This window comes from Psittacula echo (genome assembly GCF_963264785.1).
Source record: "Psittacula echo genome assembly, chromosome: 7".
NCBI lineage: Eukaryota > Metazoa > Chordata > Aves > Psittaciformes > Psittacidae > Psittacula > Psittacula echo.
Genome location: NC_137740.1, coordinates 28,709,277 through 28,723,125, shown reverse-complemented (window position 1 = coordinate 28,723,125; position 13,849 = coordinate 28,709,277). Strand labels below are relative to the sequence as shown.

Below are 13,849 nucleotides of genomic sequence, written 5' to 3'. Positions count from 1 at the left end.
CTCCCCAGCCCAACCTCATCCGGCGCACGGGTGGTGGGATCTGAGCCTTCATCTAGAGCTTCCCAACAAGCCGTAAGTCCTTCTTGGATTGGAAAATCGGTTTTTCCTTCTTGCAGTTTTATGGTTGCACTGTCAGCCCCTTTGCACGGCTGGTAGAGTTGGAGCTGGGATTGACTTTTGGGGTTGGCTTTGGGGCTGTGTCGTGCACTGCTTCAGGAGCAGGGAGAGAGGACAGCCCTGCTGACGTCCCTCCAGCAACAGGGGAAAGGGGCCAAGGTGGGCTGGGGAGCTGCTAGTGTTACTTGTGCATGAGAAATGGGACAAAGAGTGTTTGGGAACCCTGGAGGCAGGTTGCAGGGAGATTTTGGGTTATTTTCCAAGGAAAGGCTGAGGTTGGGGCAGGATGGGAGTGAGGGTGCAGCAGGATGGGAGTGAGAGTGAAGAGCTGTGGTGATCAGCAGCATCCTGACACCAGTGGGGAGAGTGGCAGAGGGAGCTGGGGCAGCAGAGGGGTTGGGAAAGCATCCCGCAGACCTCCCTGTCTCTCTTCAGCAATGAATCCCTACGTCAACTGCTCTGGCCCCGAGTTTTCCCTGCCCCAGCAAGACTTTCCCATGGAGCCTGTCAGCCCTGATCTCTGCAACAGGACTCACCCAGAGACCTTGTTTGACCCCAAGGATGCCAACCTGACAGAGGAGCAGCTGCGGGACAAGTACCTGGGACCTCGACGGTCCAGCTTCTTTGTCCCAGTGTGTGTTATCTACCTGTTGATCTTTGTGGTGGGGGCTCTGGGCAACACGCTCACCTGCATTGTCATCGTCCGGCACCGGTTCATGAGGACACCCACCAACTACTACCTCTTCAGCCTGGCCATGTCTGACCTGCTGGTGCTGCTGCTGGGGATGCCACTGGAACTGTACGACATGTGGAGCAACTACCCCTTCCTGCTGGGCACCAGTGGCTGCTATTTCAAGACACTGCTCTTTGAGTCTGTCTGCTTCGCCTCCATCCTCAATGTCACGGCCCTAAGTGTGGAGCGCTACATCGCTGTGGTGCACCCGCTCAAGGCCAAGTACGTGGTGACCAGGAACCATGCCAAGAGGGTCATCATCACCATCTGGGTCTTGTCTGTCATCTGCTCCATCCCCAACACCAGCCTCCATGGGCTGCAGCCTCTCTATGTGCCAGGACGGGGGCGAGTGCCTGAATCGGAGATCTGCACCCTGGTGAAGCCGCGCTTGACCTACAACCTCATCATCCAGATTACCACCATCGTCTTCTTCTTCCTGCCCATGGGGACCATCAGCATCCTCTACCTGCTCATTGGCCTGCAGCTCAAGAAAGAAAAGATGCTGGAGGCCTTGGGAGCCAAGTCTGGCGGCAGCCATGACTACCACAACACCCAGGGACAGAAGAAAGTCAAGAGGAGGCAGGTCACAAAGATGCTGTGTGAGTCTGACACTGGGGAATTGAATTCTGGGGATGGGAAGAGTCAGGGGATATCTCCCAAAGCTGTGCTGGGAGGAGATGCTGAGGGGAAACTGAGGCACGGCCAGTCCAGAGCACTGAGGCTGGGTCATCCCAGAGGAAGGCTGCAGGGCTCACTTGTGGGGTGTTGGCGCAAAGGCAGATCTGTTGGCTCCAGTCCAGTGGTGAGGATTGCTCATGCCAGCTACCTCCCAGCCATAAGAGCTCCCTTCCTTAAGGACAATGCTGAGTGGGAAAGGAGGTGGGTTGGGATGGGGGAACCTGCTCCCTGTCCTCCAGCCCAGACCTTGCATGCTGGTGGTGGTGGTGGTATTTCCCAGAGGGGCACGATTCCTACCCAGCCCTGCAGCAATATCCCAGGGCCATGATGCAGTGACCCATCGCTGGACTGGTGCATCCCTCCATCCCACTGCTCTGCACTCTTGCTCCCCTCCCCAGCACCATTCCCGCAGCCTCTGGCCCTCTTCCCAGCAGTGAGAGCTGCTGCTCATGGGTAGTTTTCTCTCCCTGGCACGCTGACCTCTGTATGCTCCCACCCCCGTGATGGCACAGCGATGGCAGGTTGCCTGACCCAGTCCATTGGCAGGGTCAGGGCTGCTTCTCTGCTGTACCTCAGACAAGTGGTGACTCCACTTCTCCCGGTACCACGTCTGGGAAAGGGACAAAGGAGGACCTGGCCCCACTGTGGCGTGGAGGTGCTGTGTGGCATGGGTATGGCAGGACAGGGGAACCAGAGACCACCCTACATCACCCCCTTTCCTCTCCACTGGGAAAACTGGGTTATTAAAACAAACCAAAACCAGAGCACAAGGGAAAGGCACAAATAGCTCTTGCTCCTTGGACTTTGCCAGTGAAGGTGGCAGGGTTCCTGGAGACTGAATGCCCACAGGGGCATCCCTGAGCTGTGCTGCATGTCCCCAGGACTATGGCAGGGCCAGCCACCTGTGACAGGGAGCAGAGACCCACGGCACAGCAGTGCCTGGAGCAGCCCTGGCAGGGATAGAGAGCAGATCCTGTCCAGAACTCCAGCCCCTCCACAGGAAGTCAAAAAGACACTGAAGAAGCCCTTCCCCTCTCCCCATTCCTTTCTCCTATGCTTTTTTGGATGTTCTTTGCTTTGGCCAAAGCTGAAACAGGGCAGTGCTTGCCAGGGACTGGAGATCCCTGGGGGAGGAACTCCACTCTTCCAGTAACACTGGCTCCTTGGCTCCCCACAGTTGTGCTCGTGGTGGTGTTTGGGATCTGCTGGGCCCCATTCCACACTGACCGCCTTGTCTGGAGCTTCGTCTCCACCTGGACCAGCCATATGCTCCATATGTTCCAGTACGTCCACATCATCTCTGGTGTCTTCTTCTACCTGAGCTCAGCTGCCAACCCCATCCTCTACAACCTGATGTCCACCCGCTTCCGGGAGATGTTCAAGGAGGTGATGTGCCACCCCAGCCACCCTGCGCTGTGGTCACGGAAATACTCTCCCAGCATCACCCATGCCACCACCCGCAGCACCGAATGCGAGCCCATGCCAAGCGCCAACGGCCTGCCCTTCTCTGATGCTGAGGAGTATGAGCTGGAGGAGGTGGAGAGAGGCCAGCCTGCCACCCATGCAATGTCCCTCTGCTGAAGAGTGTAAGGATGTAGGAGAGCTATGACCAGCTTTCCTCTGCACCAGCATCCATCTGACTGTGGCACCCATCCGGTGGTGTGGAGCAGGGTAGGAGCTATGCAGGGGTCCCCACCTCTCTGTGCCATCCTCCTGGTATGTGAAGGCTGGTCTTCTAGGCAGTGCTGCTTCAGGACATGGCAGTGGTGGCTATGCTGTGCCCTGCATGTGTTGCACCCGCTGTGTTCAGCACTGAGGCTGGTTAAAGCCAGGTATCACTGGTGGTGTGGGAATGACTGGCTTCTACAACAGAGATATGCAAGCAATCCCCAAAACATCCCATCCCTCTCAGCCCAGTGAGGTGAGCCCATGGGTGCAGGTGTTGAGGGTATCAGGCACCCCAGGCTGTTTTGGGACACCATGCTGGATAGGATCCCCAAGAGGCACTTGTGCTCAGGCTGACACTCATGGAGGTGGGAGGGGTTCGCATGGGAGAGAGTGGGTTAAAAATTGCCTGTGGGTACTTTCTCCCCCCAAGCCTACCCCGGGCCCTCTGGCACTGATATGCCCCTGATTTTCTTGCACTTTAGTGGTGCCAACCGGTGTCTGACTGCAGGGTGCCAGTACAGCTCCCCGCTCCCAGCCTTCCTCCGGCCTCTCATCTACAGCCCCAGAGGGCAAGAGAAGCAGCACAGCTGCTCCCTCCAGAGCTGGAGCCTGCAGGGGAAAAGACTGGACAAGAGGAGCCCCAGGCTGCCTGCAGTGCCCAGGCACATCTCCATGCCTGTCCCCCTGCCCCATGAATACACCCTGCACTCTCCTTTCTGACCTGCATCTGGTGGGTGCCCCTTTCCTCTTCCTCAGCCTGCTATGGCCCCCTGCACCCCTGGGGAATGCAGGGAGCCCTCCTCCATCCCTGCCCTGCATGGGCCTCATTGAGAATTAAAAAAAGCTGTTGGCCTGATTTGTGCTCTGGTTGTATCCCTCAGGACCCAGCTTTGCTCCCAGAATGGGACCGAACCTGAGCCATCCTTCTGGGGGGTGATGGGCAGGCCATGTTACAGGGCTTTCTCACTGGCTCTGCCTGTGGGCTCTGCTGTCACAGTATGTCTACAAAGCTGGGTGGGCTTGGGACACGGCAGGGAAGGTGTGAGTGAGATCCATGCACCCTTCCCCATTTCCAGGATGCTCAGGCTGAGCTGGGACTGAGGCCATTGCAGAGTGGGAGCTGCCTCTGAAGCAGTGGTCATCACTGTCCCCAGACATGTGGCTCAGAAAATGTCACAAAAATGCCAGGGAGTGCAGGCTGGCTGCTCACGCTCTCCCAGGCTGGAAGGACCCATTGATTTACTGTCTGAAATCGATGTCACTGGCTTCCTAGCATATGCAAGGTCCTCCCACAGGATCAAATATTGAGTCTCTGAAATGCCGCCTGAGGGGCTGTCCAAACAGCTTGGGATCTTGCCTTGTACAGCTTCCCCAGCTCCAGTTCCAGCCAGCTGGGGAAGCTGCCCCAGGCTTGACATCCCATGGCTGTGCCTCTGGGCAGCATGGATGTAACCAGTGGGACTTGCCCAGGGACCTGAGCAGAAATACTGGGGGAACAAGCTGTGGGCAGAGTGCTGGCAGCTGCTGCTCTGCTTCCGGCCCCTCCAAAGCACATCACACAGGGCCACAGCCGGGCCAGCGACCACGAACAGGCAGGATCTGGGGCTTGCAAACTCCTTCTTACCCCCATTGACCCAGTCCCTGCCTCAGGGCCAGTTTGACCAGCTCCTCCACTCCCCATCCCCACAACAGGGTCTGCCATGGGCAAAGCCGTGTCAGCTCTTGTGGGGTCCTGCTGGGTGCTGCTGGGTGAGGGTGGGTGTGGGGCTGCAGTAACTCTGTCCTTCAGGGTCCTGCAAGCTGCTCACAGTCTCTCTCTGGAGGATGTCAGTGTGGCCAAGGGCGTTAAATCCATCTATTTCCTTCCCTCTCCAGCTCCCAGCATTGATGGTCCTGGCAGGGGACAGTCGTGCGCGGCCCCTGATCACTGCTGCACGGCTGGACATGACTGATGCCTTCTTGGTGGCCATTATTGCCCCATCTCACTTCACCCAGACACTTCCCCGACTGCAAATCTCCAGGGAATGGCTTTTTAATAGGAGGTCGATAGCATTTTATTATGTAGTGACAGCCACCTGCATGGAGCTTCAGGGTCCCTTGTGCTGCGAGTTGGGAGGATGCATCCCCCTGCTCATGAGTATCTGGGCTGTGTGAGGATACAGCTGTAGCTGCTGTGGCTTGAGCTGTTTGGTCAGTGCCAGAGAAAAGTGTGTGTGTCCACAGGTGTGGGGTTGTGTTTTTTTTGGGGGGGGGAGGATCCTGGGGCTCAGCACAACTGGGGTGGAGTTCAGAACATCCAGAAAGGGGAGGCACTGGCTTTGTCTTTACCCAGCCTTATGTCCCCCACTGCCATTCCAGGATCTGGGACTCCCTATCCTCCTTGGCTACCCCAAATCCTCCTCCCTGAGATGCAGGAGGGGAGTGTGCAGCAGAGGCCCCAGAGTGTCGGATGGTGATGCTGGGCCAGGGATCACCCTGAAAAGCACCCCAAAGTCTTGCCAAAGCCACATCCAGTGATGCAGCATGGACAGTGGCCCCTCCTGGGTGGAGATGTGCAGGCAAACTACTCCCCTGCCTGGGGTTCTGCAAAGGCGTGTGAAGAAAACCGAAGTCCCCTGGTACCGCATGCCAGCTGAATTCATGAGAGATGCTGCAATCAAAGGCTCCCAAGCAAGTCCTTTAATCCCACAATTAATTTTAGTAACAGCTGCAGCCAGGGCACGAAACCTAGTGAAAAGGGAACTGATCTCCCAGGGGACAGTGGGTTCATTGAAAGAGTCTGACACCTCTGCCTTGCCAGGAAGGCAGTGGATGCTGGCTCCTGCCTGCCTCAGGGTCGTTACAGCCCCCAGGAAGGGCATTACAGAGCCTGTTTGCTCCAATGCTCCCCACTGCTCTGCACCCCTGTGGTCAACCTTGTCCCCTGCCACCTTCCCGGTATCAATTAAGAGGGATTACTCCTGCCTGGGAGGTGGTACAGAAGCAAAAAGCCCTGCAGGGGGGAGGCAGCAGCACCCAGGGATGGAGTGAGTTTTTCCTGCTCCTCCAACCCATGTAACTGGCTGGGGTGATCAACCAGCACTCCAGGGTGGCTGTGGGGGAAGAAAGATCCCAAAACACTGTCTGGGCATTCTCACCAACTAAATGATTCTTTCAGGACTCAAGAGAGCCCAGAGGGGACAGAGCAGAGGGACATATTGGAGCTGGGAGCTGGGGAGTGCCATTGCTCAGAGCCTTCATTCAGAGCTGGATGAAGCATCTCTCTGTCCCTGCAATTTGGAGCATATGACAGGCTCGGGCTCCACGGCACCATCTCCTCTCCAAACACTTAATTTCCAAAGAGCCATTCCCCAAAAGCTGTCCATCTGTCCTCCCAGATTTATAGCAGTGTCTGTCTAACAGCCAGTTCCTGCCTAACTATCCGCTCCTGACACCCAGGGGAGCCCTCCTGCCCCCTGTCCCCACTCAGCACCCCCACGGTGAGCACCTATCTCTCCTCCATCACCTCCAGCCCCACTACTGGAAGACTTCCCCTCTCCCAGCAGCTCCTGGAGCTGTTTTTCACCCTGCTGAATGCCCTGAGTGACACAGTAACTCTGGAGCTTCCAATGAAAAGATTTATCACTGTAGCTTTGAGGATTAAAAAGCAATCCATCTATGAGGCTGCTCCAGCCTTGTAAGGCACTTTTTTGTGTGTGCTGTGGTTGTTTGCAACAGGCATGGGATGTTGGGTTTTTTCCTCCTTTACTGAGCCAAACTCAAGTTTTACAGCAATCGCCTTGTGTATTTGGAGTCATGACAGATGGCTCCAGAAAGCGCCAGAGGATTTTTTGCTGCCCCTCTTCAATAAGCCAAGGGAAGGGTTGTTTTTCGTGTCCTTTGCACAGCCATGGTATGGGGCAAACTCATAAAGCATAAATTTGTCAAAGCCCTTGAGTGCCTGGGAGCAAGCGGTCCCTGTCTGGGTCCAGGTGGTGGTGTGAGTTTGGGCTGCCTGGCCATGGATGTGGCACAGCAGCCTTTCCCACCAACGTCCCAGCCTTTGTGAGGGGAGCAGGGAAGCAGGAAAATGTAAATGTCAGGAAACTGCAGGGATGAGCTGGGTTTGAGCTCGGCAGTGATTTAGGCTGCTTTTGGAACCATATTTCAATTTTTCCTCTTATTCCAGGATAGTGGTGGCAGTGAAAAGCCAACACCCAGTGCCTACTGGTGATGGGCAGCATGGAGGTAGCCAGGAGCAGAAATGGACAGCAAGAAAAATATAGTTATGATTTTATTCTGCTCCTCAGGGATACCTGTGGGCTCAGGTTTTAGCCCAGTGCCAAAGATAGCCCATATTCCCGGCTGGCTCCTCAGTGGCTTCCCAAAGAGGCAGGGCTCACATAAGAACCAGCTTTCCAGGCAGCCAGGGAGGGGAGGAAGAGGTGTTGTGGGGAGCACAGCCCACCCCAAGGGTTTGGATGGAGTACCTCAGCCGTGGCTCCAGCGCTTGGGCTGACTTGTCCATGGTGCAGTGTGACTGTCACCTACACTTGGGATGGTCTTCTCCACATCACAGCAAACCCAACAGACCTGGAGGGGCCAGGCCATGTACAGGGAAGGGATGATCTCCCCATATCCCACCTCTCCCCATAGTAGGGTACTCAAGGAAGGGACACACTGGGTTACAGGGGTAAAGGGCATCTCCAAGAAGTGAAGATCTGTGTGTTATTTAAGGACCTCCCTGCCTGAAATCCCACTGTTCTTATGGCAGGGTAATGGGAAGGACAGATGTGCGATGCACAGTGCCCTTCCCTACAGCCTAGCAGGAATACGCAGGGACAATTTCAGGAGCAAAGTGGCCCATTGAAGCCACTGGGCACTTCCACAAGCATCACCTGGGGCAGGGTTAAAACTCCACTGCAATGGGTTAGAAGAGACAGACTGCCTGGTTAGCTCATGCCTTCTGTCCTGATGTGTTGTTGCTACAGATGACAGAATTGACATCAGAGGAGCCTGTGTGACACTTAATTTGGTTCATGGGGACACTTTGGTTAAGAATAAAAGTGATGCATAATTAGCACAGCAATAAGTGAATTAAAGCTGGATGGGTAAAGCTCAGGGCAGGTAGGGACTACTAACAACTGTCTGTGATTGCTGGTGAGGCTGGGGGATAGGGCTCAGCCCAGGAGTCCCACATGATCACTGAGCAGGTCCCTAGGGCTTGGGGAGGGCAGTGGAGGATCCTCAGAGTAACCTGGAGGACAATAGTCTGCAAAGGGCTTCCCCACTGCCCACAGCAGCCATGCTTACCATCCCTAGCACACATGTCCTATGGGTCTGCCCTGGTCCTGTGTGTCTGATGTGGAGGATGAGGAGGCACCAGCTCTCCAGTCCTCACTGGGGTGGAACAAATTCCAGCATGAAGAGGAAAGCTAGGATGCCCAGACTGGAAAAAGCTAACTTTTATCTAGTTTTTAGGACCAGTGAAACATCAGCACAAGTTCCCAAGGGCAGTGGTGGAGTCCTTTGAGGGAAAATGCCTCCCCACAGATGGAGCACTTTTCCATAAGGTCAGCTGCTCTTCAAATGTGCTTTTGAGAGCATTTGCTTCTGCTAAGTACCTGGTCTGTGTTACAGAGTCAGGAAGGGACCAGCCCTTGCTCCTCCACTCCACTGTGCCGAGATGGCATCTTCCCCTCCCTGGCACACAAAGCATCCAGCAGTACCTGCACTGACCCCCTCCAAAATGAGTTTGCAATGAAAACAAGTAAAGACTCAAGACACGGACCAGTGCTCAAGGCTAGACCCCAGCTGTCTCTGCTGCAACATTATTATAGTGGCAGGCTTTAATTACAGGGGTTTATCACTCTTTGTGCTTATCACAGCAACCGGGACAAGTTTGTCTTCTCAGTTCAGGACTATTTAATGTGGCACATTGGAGAAAGCTGTTTGAGAGGCATCTGGAGGCCAAACACATCTTTCTTGTTATATTTCTGGGGTAGGTAGAGTGACTGCCTCACATTAACAACCATCTCACACTGATAAGGCTGAGACCAAGCATGAGACATCCCCTCCCGCCCCCAGAGCTCATGCGCAAGATGTTTGCAGCTGGCCCTGGGAATAAAAGCCAGGCCAAAAGCTGTATTTCATACAGGCATCAGCCTGGGGCTGCCAGGATGGGATGACACAGGGTCCCAGCGGGTATTTGGCAGAGGCAGGGTTGAGTGGCTTCTCCAAGCAAGCCCCTCTACATGCCCTGGCAGAGAGGCAGGCACCTGCAGGCACAGGAGCTGCCAAGAGGCAGCAGAAAATAAAGACATGGAAATAAATCTGGTTTTCTTCAGCTCCTGTGCCTGACCTCTACAGGGACAGCTGACGGAAACCCATTGCTGCCTGACAGTTGCCTGCACAGGCTGGGAAAGAAGCTCAGCAGCACTGCCCTCCTTCATCCACCAGCCAGATCCCAGCCCAGGAATGCTCCCAGGAGGGGGAAATCCCCAGGGAGCTACTGGTTTATGGCAAGTGGGGGACAAGATCTTGCTTTCCTCAGGGCTTTTGACTTGTTAGTCAAAATTGCTTTCAGGCATCTTTAACCCCAAAAAAATACCCCAAAAAACCCTGTCTCTCTTGGCTGAGCCAGACCCTTCAACTCATCAGTCTTCATGTGTCCTCTCCCATGGCAGTAGCCTCAGCAAACACATGAGTGTCTGCTTCCCCACCAGACCCCACTGTGGCAAGCATGGGCTTTTTAGTGTCCTGCTTACAGGTAGAAGTGTAAGCCCTGACTCCACTATCCCATCACTGCAGCCCTCAGGTTACCACTAGTCCAAAACACACCCCTCCCCTGCACACCAACTCTTAGCTTGGTTTAATTCCTTTTTATTTCTCATCCCATACTCAGAACAGCTGGGATTAATTTGCTGCTACTGTCACCAGAAAGAAATCAAGTTAATGACAAGAAAGTCATTATCATTTAGGAGACCCATCAAGCCACGCTGCTGTAGTAATGAGGAACAGGGGAAGGTATTGCTGCTGCCTGCCCTGCTCTTCTCTCCCGCACCTACAGTTCTTAGTCATCCTAGGAGCCCATTAGCAATGCTAGGCTCAAGCTGCCTTTCTCCAGGTACTGCCTTATATTTGTACCATGATCTGGGTCCCTCTGTTTAAAAGCCCTTTGCTCCTCATAGTGTTTCCAGAGATTTCTGCTCTGGTTAAAGGAAGATTCACATCTCTCTCCAGCTCTTCAGTTGACAAACTCGTCCTGGTTTCAACTCCAAACCTCTCTGCCTGGGCTGATTTAAACAACCGCCTTGCACAGATGGAGAAGCAAATGGTTTGAGCTGGGTTTCATTTCTATTTTTCTGTGGCAATCCCACTCACAGGCAGTGAGTCCATCTGGCAGGAGCCTGAAACTCTACAGCAGCAAGTGCCATGCAAAAGCATCGTCTGTGTGAGCTGGGAGCCCCACAAGATGAGGGGTGGGTGAGGACTTCTTCAGCCCGCTGCCACAGAAGAAGGAATATAGATGAAAGGGATTTCTACTGACTGTGTGGTGGATAGTTGAATTAGATATACAGCAGAAAAAAAGCTAAAGGAAAGAAAACACAGTAAATTGTGATAATGGGACTGAAAAGCACCTGTTTGCACTCAGTCAGGCTGGGTAAGTGTGGCAATTGAAAGGTTTAAAGGGGATTTGTGTCTCTCTGCTGATCATGTAACTGGTAGATGTAATGGAATTTAATCATATTCCAGAAGCCATGAGTTGCAGTAGGAAACCACACACCCTTGGAGCCGAGATTGGTCTGATGGGTCGTATCTGCAAACATCTCCTCCCTTGCTTGGAGCACCAGCCTTCGAGAGGTGTCTGCATCCTCTTGCTATTCCTCCCAGCTCCTGGCCTGCTTCCTTGCCCCAGAAGTTTAATATCCCTGCAGTGGAAAAGGGCCAGAGCTGAACAGGACCTTTGACTGACGCTTGTGCTATTTTACTCTGCATGTGTAGACTGGGAGAGGATGGGGTCAGCAGTGAGACACCCTGGGCATCACTCATGATCTTCCCTCAGAACCTACTTGAAACACATCTGGGGATCTGCAGTCCCAGTCAGGAGGTCCCAACACCCAGCTTTTCTGTCTCAGTGATAACTTTGGTCACAAAGCCTGACCGCGCTCAAGGAATTGGGAGAACAATTTAAAACAATAGGAAAGACCAAGCCAAGCAATCTGATATCCTTTCAATTTAGCACACAGAGGGAGCTGGAGCATTTCCAAGTACAAGCTGTGGTCCCACCACAGCCCTGCTCTTGTCAAAGGACTTGCTTCAGCCATGTCCCCTCCTTGCTGGTGAGGCCAGGTCCACTCCTGTGCCACATGTGAATTCACAGGTCACCGCAGGGTAACTGGTTTTGGCAGCTGGGATGCTCTTGGGTGTGATGTGGCCAATGGGCACTTGCCGGCATCTTCAGGACCTTCTGGTCTGATTTTCCCCCATCCAAGAAGCTGCTCTGTGCCTGGTGCCAGCCCTGCAAAAACAGACTCAACCCCCAAGAAAAGGATTTAATCGTTTACTGCAGAAAAAAGACGGGCACTTTGCTGTGAACCATCACATTGCGGCTGGTGGCAGCAACTTTGCTCATTGCTGGCACAAGGAGTATCTCCTTTCCGCAGGTGACAGCAAGGGCAGAAAGGTAGAAAAACAGATCCTGATTTTGTGCAACACCCCGCCCCCCCCCCCGGGTCTGAGGCAGTGGGAGGAAAGAGAGAGAACTGAATATCAGTGAGCAAAGTGGGACTCTCCCTGCTTGGTGCATTTTTGCAACCCTAATCCTTTCAGTGCTAAATGCACCTTTTAATACCTAGAAGGTGAAGGTTTAGGCTACACAGCACTGCACAAATCCTGCATTAATGACAGTGTGAGTACAGCTTAGTGCTCTTTTAGACTCATTAAGGTCTGCCTTTAGCTAGTTTTCAGCAAGGCTGGTGTCTGGGGCAGGGACCTGGGATGCACTTGTCTCTGCTGCCTTTGCCAGGAGTCGGAGCAGCTCTTAGCCCCCCATGCTTGGTCAATCCACAGGATCATTTCATTAGTCCCAGTGCAATTTTTGGCCAAGGCCTTGGCAGAAGGTGGATGGTGATACCAGGCTCCATGTTAACCCCTGTGCTGCCACTGCCCCGGTGTGTGGGAGGGTTTGGGCCAGTCACATACAGAATCCACCTGTCTTCTCTCTGTGCACAGGCAGCCTTCACCCGCAATGTGATGGAGCTGCTTGAAAACTGAAGGCCAAGGAACACTCATTTAAATAAAGAAACCTGGCACCACTGTTGCTAGAGACATGTGGGCTTTCCCTGAAATTTCCCCTTTTCCTTCTGGACCTTTCTCCCAACACGCTCTCCTTCTGCAAATGGATTTGCCCCCTCCCAAGCTATTGCTCATCCACCAGCATCAGGATTGGTTCAGCTTCTCCTCAGTCAAAAGGCATGGGGCAATGCAGAAGTGTCAGTCAATTACAGCAAGTTTAGGCACAAGGCTACAAGGCTCATGGCCCAGAGAGTGCTGTTCGGCACCCATACCAGTGATGATTCATTTTGCTCCTGAAACAGGGTGCAGAGCAAGCACAGCTCCATGGCACAGACCCTGGCCTCTGCCCATTGCTGTATGGGCACATCCTGAAGCTTCAGAGCAAAGGGGTGTGGAGACCTAGCAACACACTTCCCTTACCCTCGCAGCATCCTCAGGAAACACATTTCGCTTCTAATATCCCAACAAACCCTTAACAAAGCTGTTATATGCACATACATACCGACATAGGTATGTATTTAGGCTAACCTCGGTTCCAGAAAGGCTTTTCTAGACGAGATGTGGCAGCTCACCCAGTCAGGGCTGCCTTATCTGGTCAGTTAGGAGACTGGGAGCACCAGGCACTCCTCCTTCCCTGACTCAGTTTCCACTTCAGCTATTTCCAAAGAGCTGGAAGCACCTTCTTCCTTTCTGTGAGGGCTGTAGGAAAGCCTCTTTCCTCTCTTTCTTTCCACTTTTTAAGGCTCTGTAAAGAAATACACTTAAAGAGGCTCAATTTCAAGCTGTGAATTCTTTGGTAGAGCTGCAACTTCACAAAGTTAAATCAGGCTATAAACAGTGCTCAGAGGTTACTTATACCACTCAGACTAGTCATAAAAAAACCCTTTTCAAAGCAACGGGGTACCCAGGAAGCCCAATTTCCCAGGCCAGGCAGAAAGTGCCAACTCCTTGTAAATTATATTAATGGATCTTTTATTGGGCAGATGCTATGTTAGCAAACTATGGCATGGGGCAGAGAAAGTAACAAAGGCAAATGGTGCACAGCCACCAGAGAAACAAATCAAATAAGGGTTTGACAGCATGATCTGCACTTGTATTTGCTCAGAGAAAATTGCAAGTGCTTTTGGTCTTTGTGCTGGAGCCCTGGAAGGGCTGTGTAGTCTCCCATTGTCCTTGGGTAGGGGGCTGCTGAACATAGATTTGAGAGCTTAGACAGAAATTGCGCTCTGGTGGCTTTTTAGGCTATGTCTGCTCTGTCCCTTGAAGTGGCTGCAGGTGAGCTGCTGGGTTAACGCAGCCTGCAATGGCTGGAGGGGCAATGCCTCACTCATGGGGAGGTGGGAAAAAACTCAGTAGAGGATAGAATTAAGGAGGATC

At 53.4% G+C, this 13,849-nt stretch overlaps 1 protein-coding gene across 1 annotated transcript; it reads left to right on the top strand.

Moving 5' to 3' along the window:
- Nucleotides 1-554: 554 nt before the first annotated feature.
- Nucleotides 555-3,109, top strand: NMUR1 (neuromedin U receptor 1; the record flags this gene model as incomplete). Its single annotated transcript, XM_080623301.1, has 2 exons — nt 555-1,449; nt 2,706-3,109. 2 exons carry the CDS (start codon nt 555-557, stop codon nt 3,107-3,109), a joined length of 1,299 nt encoding a protein of 432 aa, XP_080479427.1.
- Nucleotides 3,110-13,849: the final 10,740 nt, after the last annotated feature.